We start from the raw sequence: 16,755 nt of genomic DNA, 5'->3' as shown, positions 1-16,755 counted from the left end.
TTTTCTTTCGTCGGTTAACTTGAAACGAATTATCGAATTTGATTGAAAAATGTCATTAAAATTTACGTAGATTTCTTTAATATTTAAAAATTAAAATAAAGAGAAAATTTTATAATAGTTGCGTGTATAAAAATGCATGGGATCAATGAAATTTTGAAAAAAACCATAAAATTTATAAAGCAGAAATGAAAATATTGGCGGTAAAATTTATTTTATTTCACCTATTTTAAGAATTGTCAGAATTGTCTGGGTGAATTGAAATTTTGCATGTCAATTATCAATTTAAGTAAGGTAAATAATTAATAATTTTCCAATATGACTCAGATAGATCGACAGATTTATATAATAATATAGATTATATAGTCATTTAAAATTCTGTCCGATTTTCAAATACTATATTGAATACTATATACTAAATTCTTTAGTCACATAAGATATTAAACCGTACATAATATAGGTGAGTCAAAAAATCGGGTAACCTCAAGTTTTTAAGACACAAAGTCAATCTCTTTTTATATTTATGTGCTGTTTATACATAAGTACTGTAAGTGTATAATATATGTATAAAATTCTTCCACAATTTTTTTCTAATACCACAGCTAGTACAATAACAAATAAGATGGTAAATTATTATTTATTTTTTTAATTCACAATGGGGAAAATTTTAAATATTTTTTTTCAATACTATAAGAAAACTTACAATGTGTATAACACTTTAGATGATGATTCAAAAATATTTAATTTAAAATTCTTACCTTAAATACAATGAAATAGAAAATTTTTTTTTTTTGTATAATTTTGATGAGTTCTAATTACGTTCTCAGAAAAAATTAAACTTAAAGCAATTTAGTTTTATAAAATTACATACTTAGTAACTACGATTTAAGCGTAATTATTCCATTTTTACCATTAATTCATTAATTTACTAAAATTATTCTTATTTCCATTAATTTTGCTGATTATTACAATGAACATTCATAATTATAATACACAATACAAATATACAGCATACATACATATTATGTTATTAAGAAAAATACCCTGTACAATTATACGTACATAAAATTACATACCTTCGGGGTTTCAAAACTAAATTTTCATAGAAATCGAATTAGATCTAATGAGTTTAGATATAAATTATATTTAAAAGAAAATAATTACAGCATATTTACTCTACAATTTTTTACAATTTGTTAATTTATTTTTCATTTAACATAGGATTTTTACCGACCGTATTGTGTAAACAATAGGTAGGTTATGTGATGGCAACAAATTTTGCATATCGAGTTTTCGGTGGGAACGTACTTCTCCATAGTAGGGAAGTGTAAATAAACTATTTTTAGCAACCTGTCGGTCTGTCGGTCTGTCGGTCTGTGTGTGCACGCGTGTATCTCAAGTTCGGCTGAACTGATTTTGATGAAATTTTATATGTAAGTTTGTTTCCACCATGGCACAGATCGATCAACTTTTGGTATATATCAGGCCTCGGGAACTGCACTTTTTATCGGGCCTGTTTTACATTTTTGAACATTTTGAAGAAAATATTCAATCGATTTACTTGAAATTTCATATATAAGCTCAGCTCGACCGTCCGCAAAAATTCGTATGTTTTGGAAGAAATCAGGCGTCGGCAACTAGACGTTTACTACGGGCCAAATATACATTTTTGTGTATATAAAGAGAAATAATCAACCGATTTCATTGAAATTTAATATATGAACTCCTCGTATCAAAACAATGAACATATAAATTTTTTGGAAAGATCAGGGCTCGAAAACGGATTTGCGGGCCGATTTTACATTTTTCACCATTTTGAAGAAAGTATTCAACCGATTTACTTGAAATTTCATATATAAGCTTTGCTCGATCATATGCAAAAATTCCTAACTTTTGGAAGAAATCAGGCATCAGCAACTGGGCGTTTACTACGGGCCAAATATACATTTTTGTGTATATAAAGAGAAATAATCAATCGATTTCATTGAAATTTAATATATGAATTCCCCGTATTAAAACAATGAACATGTAAATTTTTTTGGAAAGATCAGGCATCGGCAACTAGGCGTTTACTACGGACCAAACATACACTTTTGTGTATATAAAGAGAAATAATCAACCGATTTCATTGAAATTTAATATATGAACTCCTCGTATTATAACAATGAACATATAAATTCTTTGGAAAGACCAGGGCTCGAGAACTGATTTACTGGCCGATTTTACATTTTTCACCATATCCACAGAACAAATTGATGGAATTTCTTGAAATTTGATATTTGAGTTCTGGTTGTTACCGAAACTAACTGGCGAGCATTTCAGGGAATTCGAGTAGCACAAAGCGAAACTCTACTAAGAGACAAACTTACATTTTTCTAAGTATGTTAACTATAAGCTTACTAATGTCATAAAAATTGGAAAGAAGTATTTAACAGACATTTTTATAATATTCTGTAACACTTTCATTTAACTAGACAATACACAATGCGGTCGGTTATGTGCTGACCACATCAGATTTTTTTTTTAAATACTACGTGAATCATTGGTATTTTATTGCTGTATGACTTGTGATGCGATTAGTATACTTATATTGTGGCGATTAGTATATTCTCCAACTATTTTTCAAGTTTTTATATAATATAAATTCTATAAATTCCCATAAGTAAAACAATGAAGCAGTAAATTTTTCACGAATATCAGAGCTCGAAAAAAATCTTTGACTAAGAGCCGATTTTTATATATTTGATCATATCTCAGGAACTAAATGACGGGTTTTCTTAAAATTTAATATTTAAGTTCTGGTTTTTAACGAAATTAACTGGGAAATTTTGCAGAGAAATTAGATCACGGAAGATGGGCCTCGACTATCGTTCACATAATTTGAAATAAATATTTAAAGAGAATTTTCATAATTTTATGCAACACATTAGAACTGCGGCTGTTCGCATCAGGTTTTTTGAATTTACATAAGTATAGTAATCAAATTAGAAATCGCTTACATATACACTAGAATCTTTAAAATTTAGATTATTAAAATTAAATTACAAAATTAACATTAATATTTAAAAGATTTAATCAAGATGTTTTTTTCAATACACACATGTTTACACAAAAAAACTTATAACAATGCAATACATATACTTAAATTTTACGAATACAACAAAAGTTGTAAGCTGTCCAACCGTTATGGAAACAACAACACTATCGACGATTTTAGTTATTGGTTTAAATTAAATCTTATACAAAAATAGAATTGCACATAAAATTTTTTTTTTTTTTTCAATATTTTACTTAAAAATTTAATTTTGTTATTGTGATTAAATGGTGCATGTTTCCAAATATAGAAATTTGTATTTAAAAATTAATTAAAAATTTTCTGAGCTTAATTATAGTAATTAAATTTTTTATATATCTATTTTTGGGGGATTAATTATCATATTGATTGCTTTTATATTTTATAATTAATTTAATTTGATTTTAAATCAGCCCAATGTCCTATCAGTTCTTTTTGTCTTTATGTTTAAAATTAGTAAATATTTGAAATTTCTTCTAGTATAATTAGAATTTAATAATAAAACCTAGTTTCTAATAATTAAAAGAGCAGATTTAGCAGATTGCAAAATGGGATTAAGTTTAATTATACTTACTTATTTAATCATTTGTTAAATGAAATAATTTCGAAATGGAAATTCTCATGACTCGGAGTTACTAAAAGGAGTAGCTTTTCAAAAGTATGATGGATTAGCCAACTTAACAGCGTCCTTCAAAAATTAAATTACTTATACAAATTATTAGATTTGATAAAGTGAAGTTGTTTGATAAAATCTTTACCATTTTATAAAAATCACGTTTGTTTTTTGAAGAGGGAAATAATTCTCTTTGTATATAAGTATTAAATCCCATCTTATCAACTTAATTAAACAACTGCACGCGTAATAAGTTCATGAATATAATTGAAGATTAAAAAGCGTCTGAAATCAAGTTAATTATGTGTTATACGAAAAATTTAACACATTCCAAAAACCCGGTTTTAAAAAAGAGTATCTCTCCCGAGCCATCGCTACCATTCGCGGCTTATTGCCGCCTCCCCCTGTTCCCGCCTATAATATCATTGTTCCAAGTGTAAAGTTGGAGATATCTCCAAAACAATTGAGCAGCAGTTCTTGAATACCTAGGAAACCTGTCAAAAAGCCAATACCGGCCAGTCACAAAGGATGTGTACAGTGGTTTCAACATTGTCCTCACAAAATCTACACAGGATAAATACTATTTTCCTAACTTATGCAGGTAATATTGTACTTTGACTGCCCTAGAAATTCGCAATAACATGAACTCAGTTTTTATCCATCCCCAACAACTTTGCTATAAAATACTAAAAGAAACATGCACAAAATAAAAGTTGAAACTTAAAACTTATTGATTTTGCAACAAAATCTTAAATTTTTTTGAAATGTCAAAATATATTTAAAAACTGTCAATAGTTTTAAGAACTGTCAAAATACGTTATTATATGTCAGTACATTATGTTCTTGTTTCTTAATTTTAAATTTAATAAATTTATACACTGGGTACCAAAATTAATAAATTTTGCCCTAAAGTAAGAATTACAAAGAAAGTCTGTACGATAACATGATGGCGAGCAAAAACCTTATCACGCAAATAATTTTCATGCGTAATGCGACTGAATGAAAGATTTTATTATTCTTTTTTATCCACAAAAAATAACAACTATCGTATTCGAACAGGTGTATTTAAATGTCCAAAAAGTGTATGATTTATTTTATTTATCATCTTTTATAATCAAAAGTATGCTACAGTATGTTTGTATGTAAGTATGTATATACATACAAAATTTTGCTTATTATGTTTTACTTTTTGTAATAATGAAATTTTATATATATACACAACCTCAAATATAAGGCTATTTTACAAGACGTATTTTAGTATATACTGGGAAAACAAATTGTCTTACGCACATTGTATTTATTGAAATGACAGACAACCCTTCGGACAAAAAAGTTTTAAACTTTGTACATATTTGAATCATAATTTTTATTTTTTATACGTCCATATTAAATATGCAAAAATACCTTAAAAAATTTCATATTTCGATTAAATTTTGTTAAAAAATTAAATATGACATAAGGTCTCATTATTACTTTATGTCATATTTGACACAATCATGACAAAAAACAAAAACTTCAAACAAAAATCCCCAAATATTTTTATTATTTTGAAATGAATATGCGACACAAACTAATTTTTCATAATTTAAAAAAACAAAATGAAATATTTTAAGTAATTTCTATTATAGTTCACACAAAATATTTTAACATACGAGTATTACAAATATTTATTAGGAAATATGTATACATTTTTGTTTTTGAAGTTATAGTCCGAATTCCGAACTAAATATTTGCGATAAAAAATAAAATATTATGAAGAGTATTGTAGAAAAAACCTTGAAATCTTTAACATTATGGCATCATATTTGTTATTTTATTATAATTTAAATAATGAAAAATTATGAAAATCACTCTGTATTCAAAAAATTTTACAATAACAAAATTATTAAGTGGCTTTATTTATTTTTGTTTTTTTTTTTTTTCTTTTTTCAATATTTTTAACATTTATGAGTTTACGAATATTTAAAACACATTACATGTATTTTATTGTGCTCTCTTATTGTATATGTGTGTATATAAAATGCGCCTTATACAATTTTTCAAGAAAATTCAAATCATAGGTATACATAATATTATTGTGTTTGTAAAGTGTTATTATAATGATGTAATCGTAGTGTTTCCACTATAATGTATGATTTATTAACATAAAATCTTTCATTAAATACAAAATATTACTTCATACATTTCGATACCATGCGCAATAAGTAAAAAAGAAGTGAAAATTTCAAGTGAGAAAAAAAAACTTAAAGTAACGTAACATACGTACATATATAGTTAATAAATAACGAATAAGATGTTTCAAGAAAATTATTACAAAAAAGAAAGTTTTCTGAATTCGTACATATTAAATTTTGCTAATTTATCAAATGTGTAATTTTATACCATCAAGGCATAAATTAGTTTTTTTGTTTGTATTGTTTAATAATTTATTTAAAAATTAATGGTTTTTTTTTATTTTTGCACAAGACTATACGAGTATTCCGTTTTGAAATTAATTTTTGCACTTACTTTAATATTAAACTTTAGGGCAAGTCAATTAAAATGATAATAAGATTCTGTAGCTCTGAATGGAAAGTAATAAAATTTGATCTCAACGTCATTATCCTATATATCATCTATATAGAACAGAGGTTGCCAAACCCTCGTAGACCCCATATCGTGTTTTTGGGTTTTTGATAGACCCCTTAATACTTTGAATTCATATTTTTTTTGTAGACCCCTAGCAGGTCTTCATGGACCCCTGGCGGCTCTATATAAACCACTTTGGGAATCACTGATGTAGAAATTGGAATAGCCTAATTTAAAACAAACGTCCAAGTATTCTTTTTTTTTTTTTGCCTTTGATAAACGAAAAATGTTTTAATTGAATTTACACTTAAACAGTCTGCCATTGAACACAATTTAAATTTTTTTTAAATACTAAAATATGAAGTCAATTTGTTTTCAATACTCTCACCTACATACATATAAGTACATATATTTAAAATATAAACCTTATTATAATCGATACCGTTATTTTAAAGTTCCCTGCAAAATTGGCAAATTCGTGATTGCAGGCAAGTGAACTACAATAATCCGTTTACATCTGAATAAAACTTGAATTTGTAATTTTTTTTTGTGATTGCATATACGAGACATGTTATTGTAAATTTACACTCTCTATCGCCTATGACGATATGAAAAATTTTAATATTATAAAAAGGTTACATATAAAACCAAAAGTAAATTTAATAGTTTTTCTCCTAAAAATTTAGAAATATCTAAATAGTAATATTAAATTTACTCTAAATATCAATAATAAAATTTGTATACTGCATTTTTTAATAAATAAACGACAACATATATGAAAAAATATTTAACATTTAATATTTTCATATTAAAATGTTTTTCCAATTAACATACATATATCGGTAAATTTTAATTTGAACATTATACGAGTATTATAGGCATTAGAATAACGCATATTATATGATTATAATTGTATATTAAACTGTAATACAAACTGTTAAATGTTATAAATGTTGAGCACCTTGTAAACGAATATGATTAATAAAAATTTTTTTTTATATAAATGTATGTATAGTGTATGTGTTTTAAGTTTTGACATTTTGATTTTTATAAAAAATAAAAAAAAAATACCATACCTACATATTCACAATCACACACAATGTGACAATCATGGTTAGTTATTTTTCATTTTTCTTGTTAATTTTTTTTTATGTTTTATACTTCAAAAAAAAAAAATGATTTTATCATTATTTTGAAAATTTATTCCTGAATGATAATTGAGATTTTAGTATTTGAATAGCTTTTGTTTTATAAACTTCACATTGCTATTTTCACGTTAAGAATTTGTTTTTTTTTGTTTTATTTGATTAGTTCGATAAGTTTTTATTATACATACAAACATAGTTTCTATACATACATATAGAAATAATTATAACATAACATTTATAATTTTATTTATTATTTTTTTTTTATATACTTATACATAAAACCTATTTAATTTTATTTATTTGTTCATAAATGTTAGAATAAAATTAAGTACAGTAAGCCTTTTATTATAACTTAAGTATTTATTTTTAATATGAAGGATTAAAATATAAAAATTAAAATAAAAATAAAAAAATGGATACATCAAATGAAAATTTAAATGAAATAATTAATAATTTATCAAATAATATAAATTTCAATGAAGATAATGGAGAAGATTCATCAAGTCCAAATGAGGAAGATAATAATGATAAATTTGAAAAAAATAAAAAGGATCCGATGTTAAGAATATTAAGGTTAATAAAATAAATACATACATATAATTATTTTTGTAATTTAATAAAAATATTAAACAAGAATATATCGCTATAGTTTTTGCCCAAAAATGAAATATTTTAGACGCTTACTTCTTAAGCTATAAAATTCTTTTAATATTTTAAGCGCTGAATTGTATTTCTTATAGTAATGTTACTGTTACAGAAAATGAGCGATATACATACGTATGTAATATTAATAAAAATATATATGAATTTGTTTTTGATATCCGAATAATTTAGGCTGTAAAAAAATTTTAGTGTAAAAAAATTTTAATTTCTTTTTTTTTTAAATAATCAAATTTTTAAACACATTCAATATACAGATTTCAAGGAATTCAAAACAATAACTAAAAACAATAATTTTAGTCAATATTTAAGTGGAATAAATTAAAAAATTAAAATTTTTAGAAATTTTAAATTATTATAGTCTTAGAAAGCCATTCGCATTCTATTACATTCGCATACATAAATTACTTGCATGAGTTGACACATTTATCTAACAGTTAAACAGTTTATGATTTTCAAAAGAAATATTTTGGCAGCTTAAATTCTTAAGAAAAAAAAAAAAAACTATAATTTAAAAATCACAAAATTTATTTAATTATTTATTTCGTTATGTCCAAACAGAAACTAGATCTATTTTATAACAGGGCTATGCACTCTTAAATTTCATATGTCAAAATTTCAAAAATCAAACTTAAATTAAAATTATATTTAAAATTAAAGAAAATTATTTAAAAAAAAAAAAATAAAATTTCATATTGTAATAAAATTAAATGAAGTCAACTAAATATCACAAATGTTCACCAAAATTTGCCACAAAAAAAAAAAAACGTTGAAGTCTTTCGTCTTTAAATACTTGATGACATTTCTTGATTAAAATTTTCTGCATATACCAAAGTATTATGAAATGCTAATATTGTAATTACTTAATATAACGTTCATTAATTCTTTTTTCAATTGTATAGGGCATTAAGCAAGTTTTCGATCATTATTAAGACCTGTTATTGTGAAAAATTGATTCTTATGTCAATGCTTGCAATAATTGACATAAGAATCAATTTTTGTCTTATGTCAATGCAAAAATGTCTTATGTCAATCAATGAAAAAATTTATTATGCTTTATACGACTATAGTGTGTAACAAATTTTTGTTCCAATGGTATTTATACAATATATTTGATCCATTCGAACTAACATAATCGAAGTATGAATCCATTAGGTTACAAATTAATATGTAACATTAATTTAATTTTTACCAAATTACAACAGTTCAATTGAATTCAATTGTTGAAGAGTTCAATCATGCGTGAATATAGTTACTATATTTTTTCATGCCAGTTGTATTTGAAAAGAATTTTATAGCCATATTTTTATTACTGTTTTAAGCATTATGATAGTTTTCTGGAATAAGATTAGATATCCTTTTGTAATACCTCAGCTTACCACTGCAAGTTTTGTACTTAATTTTTACATATTCCATTTCAATCACAAGAATTAATTCGCTGCATGTTCCAACCTTTTAATGATTTATAGAAATATTTAACTCCGGTTTTAATAAGCCAATAATCATATAATTAGTTTTGCTAGATTTAATAATAAACTTTCGATCAGCTTATAAATTTGAGTTTTGAACTAGTTAGGAACTCATTAATTTTTAATATCAATATTAAATTCAAACATAATTAATCTTTTATTATAATAAAAATAATATTCTGAATTTGATATTACTGCTGCAAATCAATTTTTCTAATTCATTTACATTTTTAATTTTATTTTGTTTTAAATTTTTACAGTAATTTTATATATTAATTTCAAATATTATTTAAAATCATGTTAAATATTTTTAGCCCTCTTCTAATTAATTAATAAAATCCCATTTATATTTTTCATTTCAATTACTTAATGTAATATTGAATTTTAACAATAATTGTGAAAATTGCCTTAAATTCATTAAAAAAATAATAAATTAAATAAATAAAACAAATGAATAATTTTATTAATTTATTACAATATTCTTTTTGAATTCTTTATAAAATCAGTCGACCGTTTATTGTTAAAGTTTCATTTAGTTCTAATTTAGGTCTTAATATAAAATATGTTCGATAAATCTAAACTTTAAAATCTACAAAAAAAGCATATTTCAAAATAAAAGTTCCGCTTAAAATTCTAAAGAAATTTTTAAGTTTTTTTTTTAATATAACTACTGCCAAAATATTATAAATTAGAAGAAGAGTATATTAGATAAATGTTGGATATTAAAACAAGTTACTCAAAATAAATTAATAATATTAGAGATTTTCATATTAGAGAACACAATACTGCAGAACAATAATGTGATACATACGCAATATAAATACAGCTGATTTAACTGCGCTAGCCATGATAATTTAAATATTTTTGTGATAGATTAACAATGTTTATGAAAAAACTTGATTAGCAACATTTATTTATGAACACTTGCTATATATCGCAATATACTGTGTTTATGAAAAGGTCTAATATTATAAATTTGCAGATTTATAAGTATTTTACTATTTTAAAAAGTATTCTATTAGTTTTGAACTTTCAGTGCATGTCTGAATATTGTAAGAAATAACCTTAATTTTTTATTGTAATTTTAAAAAACATTGTTGGTGAAAAATTGTGTTATACTTCGAATTGATATTCTGTTTTTGTTTTTTTTTTTTTTGGATATTTTTTTTTGGGCGTACGTGATTCTTAATACATAATCAATTAAATATTTGAGGGAAATACCAGTTCATTATTATATTTAAAATTCTATTGCATTACAAGTAATAGAACTTTCAAAAAATTTGAATATGTATATAATAATATTGTTCATATACATACATTACAACATATTATAATTTTCATTAGTAAATCAAGTAAAATATTATTTCTTTTTGTTTATATTTTAAATTTTATCGAATATTCTTATACAATAGAAATAATTTATTAAAATAAAAATTATTACCAAAAATCAAAACAATTACTTCAAATCTCCAAAAAAAATTTATCAAATTTTGTTTACATGTTTTATTTTCCAGGTAAATGACCCATTAATTGTTCTACTAACAAATCAACTGGTTTTCTATAATTATAAAAAAATTTATTTTGAATTTTTTTTTTTTTTTTTGATAAAATTAAATATTAAATATTGTTATATTTAAATTTTATAATAATATATTTAAATATGTATATACGTATATATATATATATTTTTTATTGTTATATTTAAAAAAAAAGAACCACCTTCACACACAATTTTTCTTACGATTCCGGATGTTTTAAGACCGAAAAAAAAAAAAAACAAAAAATTCATTTAAACAAGTTCATTATAAAAATATCGCGTTTAAGTGTTATATACTTACAAATATATATATATACATAATATTAAATTAATGTTACTTACTTATGCATATATGTACATATGTATAATATTTTCTGGTGTTTTCTTTATTTGGTATATTTATTTTATATATTAATAACAATAACAATATTTATTAGTACAGAAAAATTTTTATAACAAACCTGTATATTATTTTAATATACATAAGTGTTATATATATATATATAAATTTATTTATATATATATATATGTATGTATGAATAAAAGATGCGCATTATTAATTTACTTACTTTTAAAAAATCATGTTGAATTTTTCAATATTTTTACGAGTAACGTTTTAATATCTAATATAATAATAAATAATAATCTAACCAAAATGTTAACATCCGCTTTCCCACAATAGAATTTTTTTTTTTTTAGTATTAAAGTTTATTGAATATTTACTCATAATATAATACTTTTGTTGAAATATAACCAAGGACGTCTGGCACATCTAATAATATTTTAATTATATTATTACTACAAAAAATATTAAGTATATATACTATAACAGATCTGTTATACACAAAACATATGTGTGTTTTTAATTATTTATAATTTATTTATTTATATTTATAATATTTGTAAATAAATTGTAATATAATAAGTTATATTTTTATATATAAAAAAGGGGGAATATTGAATAGGGTTTTATTTAATTCAATAATAAAATAAATATAAAAAAATTTTCAATTCAAAAATTATTATTTTTTGCTTGAGAGACAATAATAATTTAAATAATTAATTTATTTAAATTTGTAATTATTTTATTTTCTATAATTAATTTATTTTCTTATATTTATAAAATATAATTTAAAAAAAAAATATGTTATACAATAATCATTTAAAAGTTAGGTAAAAAAAAATCTCCTAAAAAATCTAAATATTTTTTTTAAGAATATTAAATTTATTTTTTTTTTTCTTTTCGAATAATTTAATTTAAATTTTTGTTTTTTTTTTAATTACAGACGCACAAGAAGTTTAAATGCACCATCGCCATTTCAACAGTTTGGACCATGTGGCCGTATAATGAAAAATCAAGCAATGGTCATGTAAGTGTTAAACTTTTATTTGAAAAATATTAAAAAATATAAAATCAAAACATTATTTTAGATTTATTTTATTAATTTTTTTTTTTTTTTTTGTTATTATTATTCTTAAATTTTAGGCAAATTCAAGATCCGGCAAGCCAACGTTTAACTTGGAATAAACCACCATTAACTGTTTTAGTTATTAAAAAAGTTCGGGATTCAACAGTTTTACCACCATTTGTTAAATTAGTTGAATGGTTAGTTCAAGAGAAACGTATGGTTGTATGGGTTGAAGCAGCAGTATTAGATGATCCATTATTACAAGCTGATCTAAAATTTCAAACGATTAAAGATAAATTGGTTACTTTTAAGTGAGTTTTAATGAAAATTTTAAGAAAACAAATAATATTATATTTTGTTATCTTATTAATTTGTATTTTTTTTTTTTTTTTTTGTTATTTTGCTTATAATTTTAGAGATGGCCGAGATGATTTAACTGATCGTATTGATTTTATAATTTGTTTAGGTGGTGATGGAACATTATTATATGCTTCATTATTATTTCAACAATCAGTTCCACCAGTAATGGCTTTTCATTTAGGTTCATTAGGTTTTCTTACACCATTCCGTTTTGATAATTTTCAAGAACAAGTTACTAATGTATTAGAAGGTCATGCTGCATTAACATTACGCAGTCGTTTACGTTGTATTATTGTAAGAAAATCAAGAGATAATATTGATGAAACAATAACAACAACAGCAACTGGTCGAGCAATAACAAATCATCATAATAATCATCATCAAAATCATATATCAGAAAATTCTTATTACAGTAATAATGAAAATAATTATGCTTCTACTCATACAGAAAATACAATTTCCAGTAATAAAAATAATAAACGTACAAAAGATGAAACTAATATATTAGTTTTGAATGAAGTTGTTGTTGATCGTGGACCATCACCATTTTTAAGTAATATCGATTTATTTTTGGATGGAAAATATATAACATCGGTACAAGGTGATGGTTTAATTATTTCAACACCAACTGGTAGTACAGCTTATGCAGTTGCTGCTGGTGCATCAATGATTCATCCATCTGTACCAGCTATACTTTTAACACCAATATGTCCACATTCATTAAGTTTTCGGCCAATTGTTGTACCAGCTGGTGTTGAACTTAAGGTAAATTAAAATTTAAGAAAAATTATCGGCACATTTATAAAATATCTACAAAAAGTTATTAAAATTTTTTAAATAATACAATTTTACTGAATTTTTTTTTTGATATTTGTAGGTTTCAATATCACCAGATAGCCGAAATACATCATGGGTATCATTTGACGGTAGAAATCGACAAGAATTATTTCATGGTGATAGTTTAAGAGTAACAACATCAATATATCCAGTTCCAAGTATATGTGCTCAAGATCAAATTTCTGATTGGTTTGATTCATTAGCCGGTTGTTTACACTGGAACGTACGCAAACGGCAAAAACATTTAGATGAATTATCTGATTTAACTGGTTCAGGTTCTGAAGATACACTCGATGAATTAGATAAGGCTAGTGATACATTACTTGATAGTTGAATTTTTTGAATTTTCATATTCAACTATAAAATTTGATTTGAAGAAATAAATAGCAGTTTTAATAAATGCAAATAATTTGCTATAGTAATAGAAAAAAAAGAAAATAGGAGAAGTTATAAAAAGAATTAAAATAATAATATTTTGCAATAACCATGAAAAAAAAACAAAAATAAAAAGAAAATTGATATATTGTAATATTTTTCAAGAGTATATTTTAATTATAAAAATTTATACATATATTAATAAAATTAATAAATTATAATTTATGTTAAAAATTGTGAATAATACAAAAAAGGAATTCATTATTAAATATAAAATATTGTTAAAGTTAACTATAAAACGAAAAATGAAAATATGAAATTATAAAATGGAATTCAAAAATATTTCGATTATTTTAGTAGTTCACAACAATACAATTTTTTTTGTTTTTTTTTTTTTTTTTGAAAAGGTTAAGTTTATACATATTTTTCTAATTAAAATTGATCTATTATAATATATACATAATAATTTTAATAATATTCTTACCCCTACATTTTTCGGTTTTAATAGATACTAGTCTAAACGATAAAGCAACTTAGATTGCTTTCAAACGGTGGAAAAAAAATAAAACAATTAGACTATAAATTAAAAATCATAATTTATATTCATTCTTTATTGATAAAAATACGAATGTATGAAAATTAATTTTCAAATGGTTTTAGTTTAACAATTTTATCAAAATTAAAATTTTTCAAAATTTTTAAATCATTTATCGGATTGTATTTATTAAATCGGATTGTATAGAATTTTATAAAATATAAAAGACATTAATGTTAAAGGTAAGCTTAAAAATTTGTTATGGAAAAATGTAAAATTTTAAAGAAAAATAATTATTTGCTACTGCTCTTTAGTTAAAGTTTTAGAAAACTCGTTTCACTATTCTTGTTTTATTATTATTATTATTTAATTAGGTATATATAAGTGTATATGTATTTAATTTTTAATTTTATTGAAATCTTTTATATTATATACCTTAATAAAATAATATATATATATATATTTGTATATTAATATACCAATTTAATAGTATAAGTAGTAGTGATTGTTAAATTTAAAAATGTTAACTGAAAAAAAAAAAAAACAACTACAATATTTTTTCTCTTGTTTAATTTATATTTATTGTTGAGAAAAGGGCAATTTGGTTCTAAATAATTTAAATTCACTTATAATTATAACATTCACTTTTTTAACTTTTAATAATATTATTATTAAAAAAAATTTATATTCATAATATTTTTTAATTTAAAAATAATTTTCTTAATTTGTAAATATAAAATAATTAATTTTATTATATATTGAGGATGAATTTATACTATCACTTTTGGGTCTTATTATTATTTGATTAATACAGTGAAATCTATAAAAGTGAATTCTATAAAAATTAATAGTTTTCATTGCAAAGAAATTTATATTAAGTAATGCTTTTTTAAAAGTTTTTAAAATGCTATTTTCAACAACAGTAATAAACAATAAAATATTTAAATTACTAAGCATATATTTCAATTACTAAGCATAAAATATTCGAATATTATTATCAATTTTATTTTTATACAATTTTTATTTTTTTTTTTTTATAAAACTAGTTATAATTTTATATATATTCTTGCTTGCTAAAAATTGAAATTATTCATTTAAAATTGCAATATTAGTGTAATAAATTTAAAAAAACATTTATTACAAAATAATATAAATTGGAATAATATGAATTTCATCCTTATTATATAAATTAAAATTATTAAAAATAAATTTGAAATTTTTCTATATTAACGTTATAAATTAGAAATAATTTGCCAAAAAAAAAAATAAAAAAATAAAAGAAAAACGCACTTTTAGAATTTTTTTTTACGTGTAATGTAAGTTTACAAATCGAACAAAAATGTTAAATCTTATAATCATACTGAAATAATAAAAACGCTAAAGAACAAATTAATTTTTCTAATAATAAACAAAAAAAATGTTAATGAATCAAAATATGTTTTTTTTTTATGCATAATTTATTCCCTTTAATTCACCAAAAAATTAATTTACAAAAAATAGCAGTTTTTAGATATCTGTGTAAGATGGTATGGGTGAGGAAGAAGATAAGAGAAAAAGCTTGAAACATTTAAAAAAAATGTACCAATCACAATAATTAACTTCTAAAATAAAATTTTAAACCATGTAAAGAACAATGAATCGCAGTCTTGAAATATTAACTAATTAAATTATTAAATATTTGTTATTCTCTTAGACGCATCACTTATTATCAGACGCATATTGTAATACCGCACAATATTATTAAGAAATTATTTCTATTATTCAGAAAAAAAATCAATTTTTTAATATTATCTTAGAAATAATATCGTTTAACAGAATAATGGTATCGTTTAGCAGAATATATACCAAGTCCTTTTATATAAGGTCTTAAATTTTTTAAAGAAATAAATTTTCAATTTTCATAATCTTAAATTTTCAATTCAGTTCATTGTTTTTATAAAATAAATCGATAAATTTTTAAATAAATAAAAATCTCATAAATTTCTGCACTATTTTTTTTTAATTTACAAAAAAAAAAAAATATTCCGCTGCGGACAGGATTCGAACCTGTGCGGGCAGAACCCAATGGATTTCAAGTCCATCTCCTTAACCACTCGGACACCGCAGCTACAAAATTATTTTGTTTAAAATAGTTTAAAAATATTTCGCAAGCATGACATCTATCACAAATTTTT

The 16,755-nt window shown here is 22.5% G+C and overlaps 1 protein-coding gene and 1 non-coding gene across 4 annotated transcripts in view; one reads left to right on the top strand and one right to left on the bottom strand.

Annotated features, from left to right (window-relative positions):
* Positions 1 to 14,929, top strand: part of LOC129613330 (NAD kinase-like) — a 43,149-nt gene extending 28,220 nt beyond the window's left edge. The window contains exons 1-5 of one of the 3 annotated variants that reach the window (XM_055527330.1): positions 7,849 to 7,972; positions 12,352 to 12,435; positions 12,552 to 12,785; positions 12,891 to 13,599; positions 13,712 to 14,929. In XM_055527330.1, the coding sequence (XP_055383305.1) occupies positions 7,956 to 7,972; positions 12,352 to 12,435; positions 12,552 to 12,785; positions 12,891 to 13,599; positions 13,712 to 14,005 (1,338 nt within the window). In that variant the 5' untranslated portion in view covers positions 7,849 to 7,955 and the 3' untranslated portion in view covers positions 14,006 to 14,929. Of the gene's footprint in view, positions 1 to 7,848; positions 7,973 to 12,351; positions 12,436 to 12,551; positions 12,786 to 12,890; positions 13,600 to 13,711 lie in introns of those variants that run through there. The other 2 variants (XM_055527331.1, XM_055527328.1) reach the window with 2 other exon arrangements.
* Positions 14,930 to 16,606: 1,677 nt separating this feature from the next.
* Positions 16,607 to 16,688, bottom strand: Trnas-uga (transfer RNA serine (anticodon UGA)). The gene has a single exon. It is a non-coding gene; the product is annotated as a tRNA-Ser (tRNA).
* Between the last annotated feature and the right edge of the window lie 67 nt (positions 16,689 to 16,755).

Source organism: Condylostylus longicornis, unplaced genomic scaffold, assembly GCF_029603195.1.
Source record: "Condylostylus longicornis isolate FDR11 unplaced genomic scaffold, ASM2960319v2 ptg000083l, whole genome shotgun sequence".
Lineage (NCBI taxonomy): Eukaryota > Metazoa > Arthropoda > Insecta > Diptera > Dolichopodidae > Condylostylus > Condylostylus longicornis.
The sequence above is the reverse complement of the archived record's forward strand: the minus strand, read 5'-3'. Positions and strand labels throughout refer to the sequence as shown.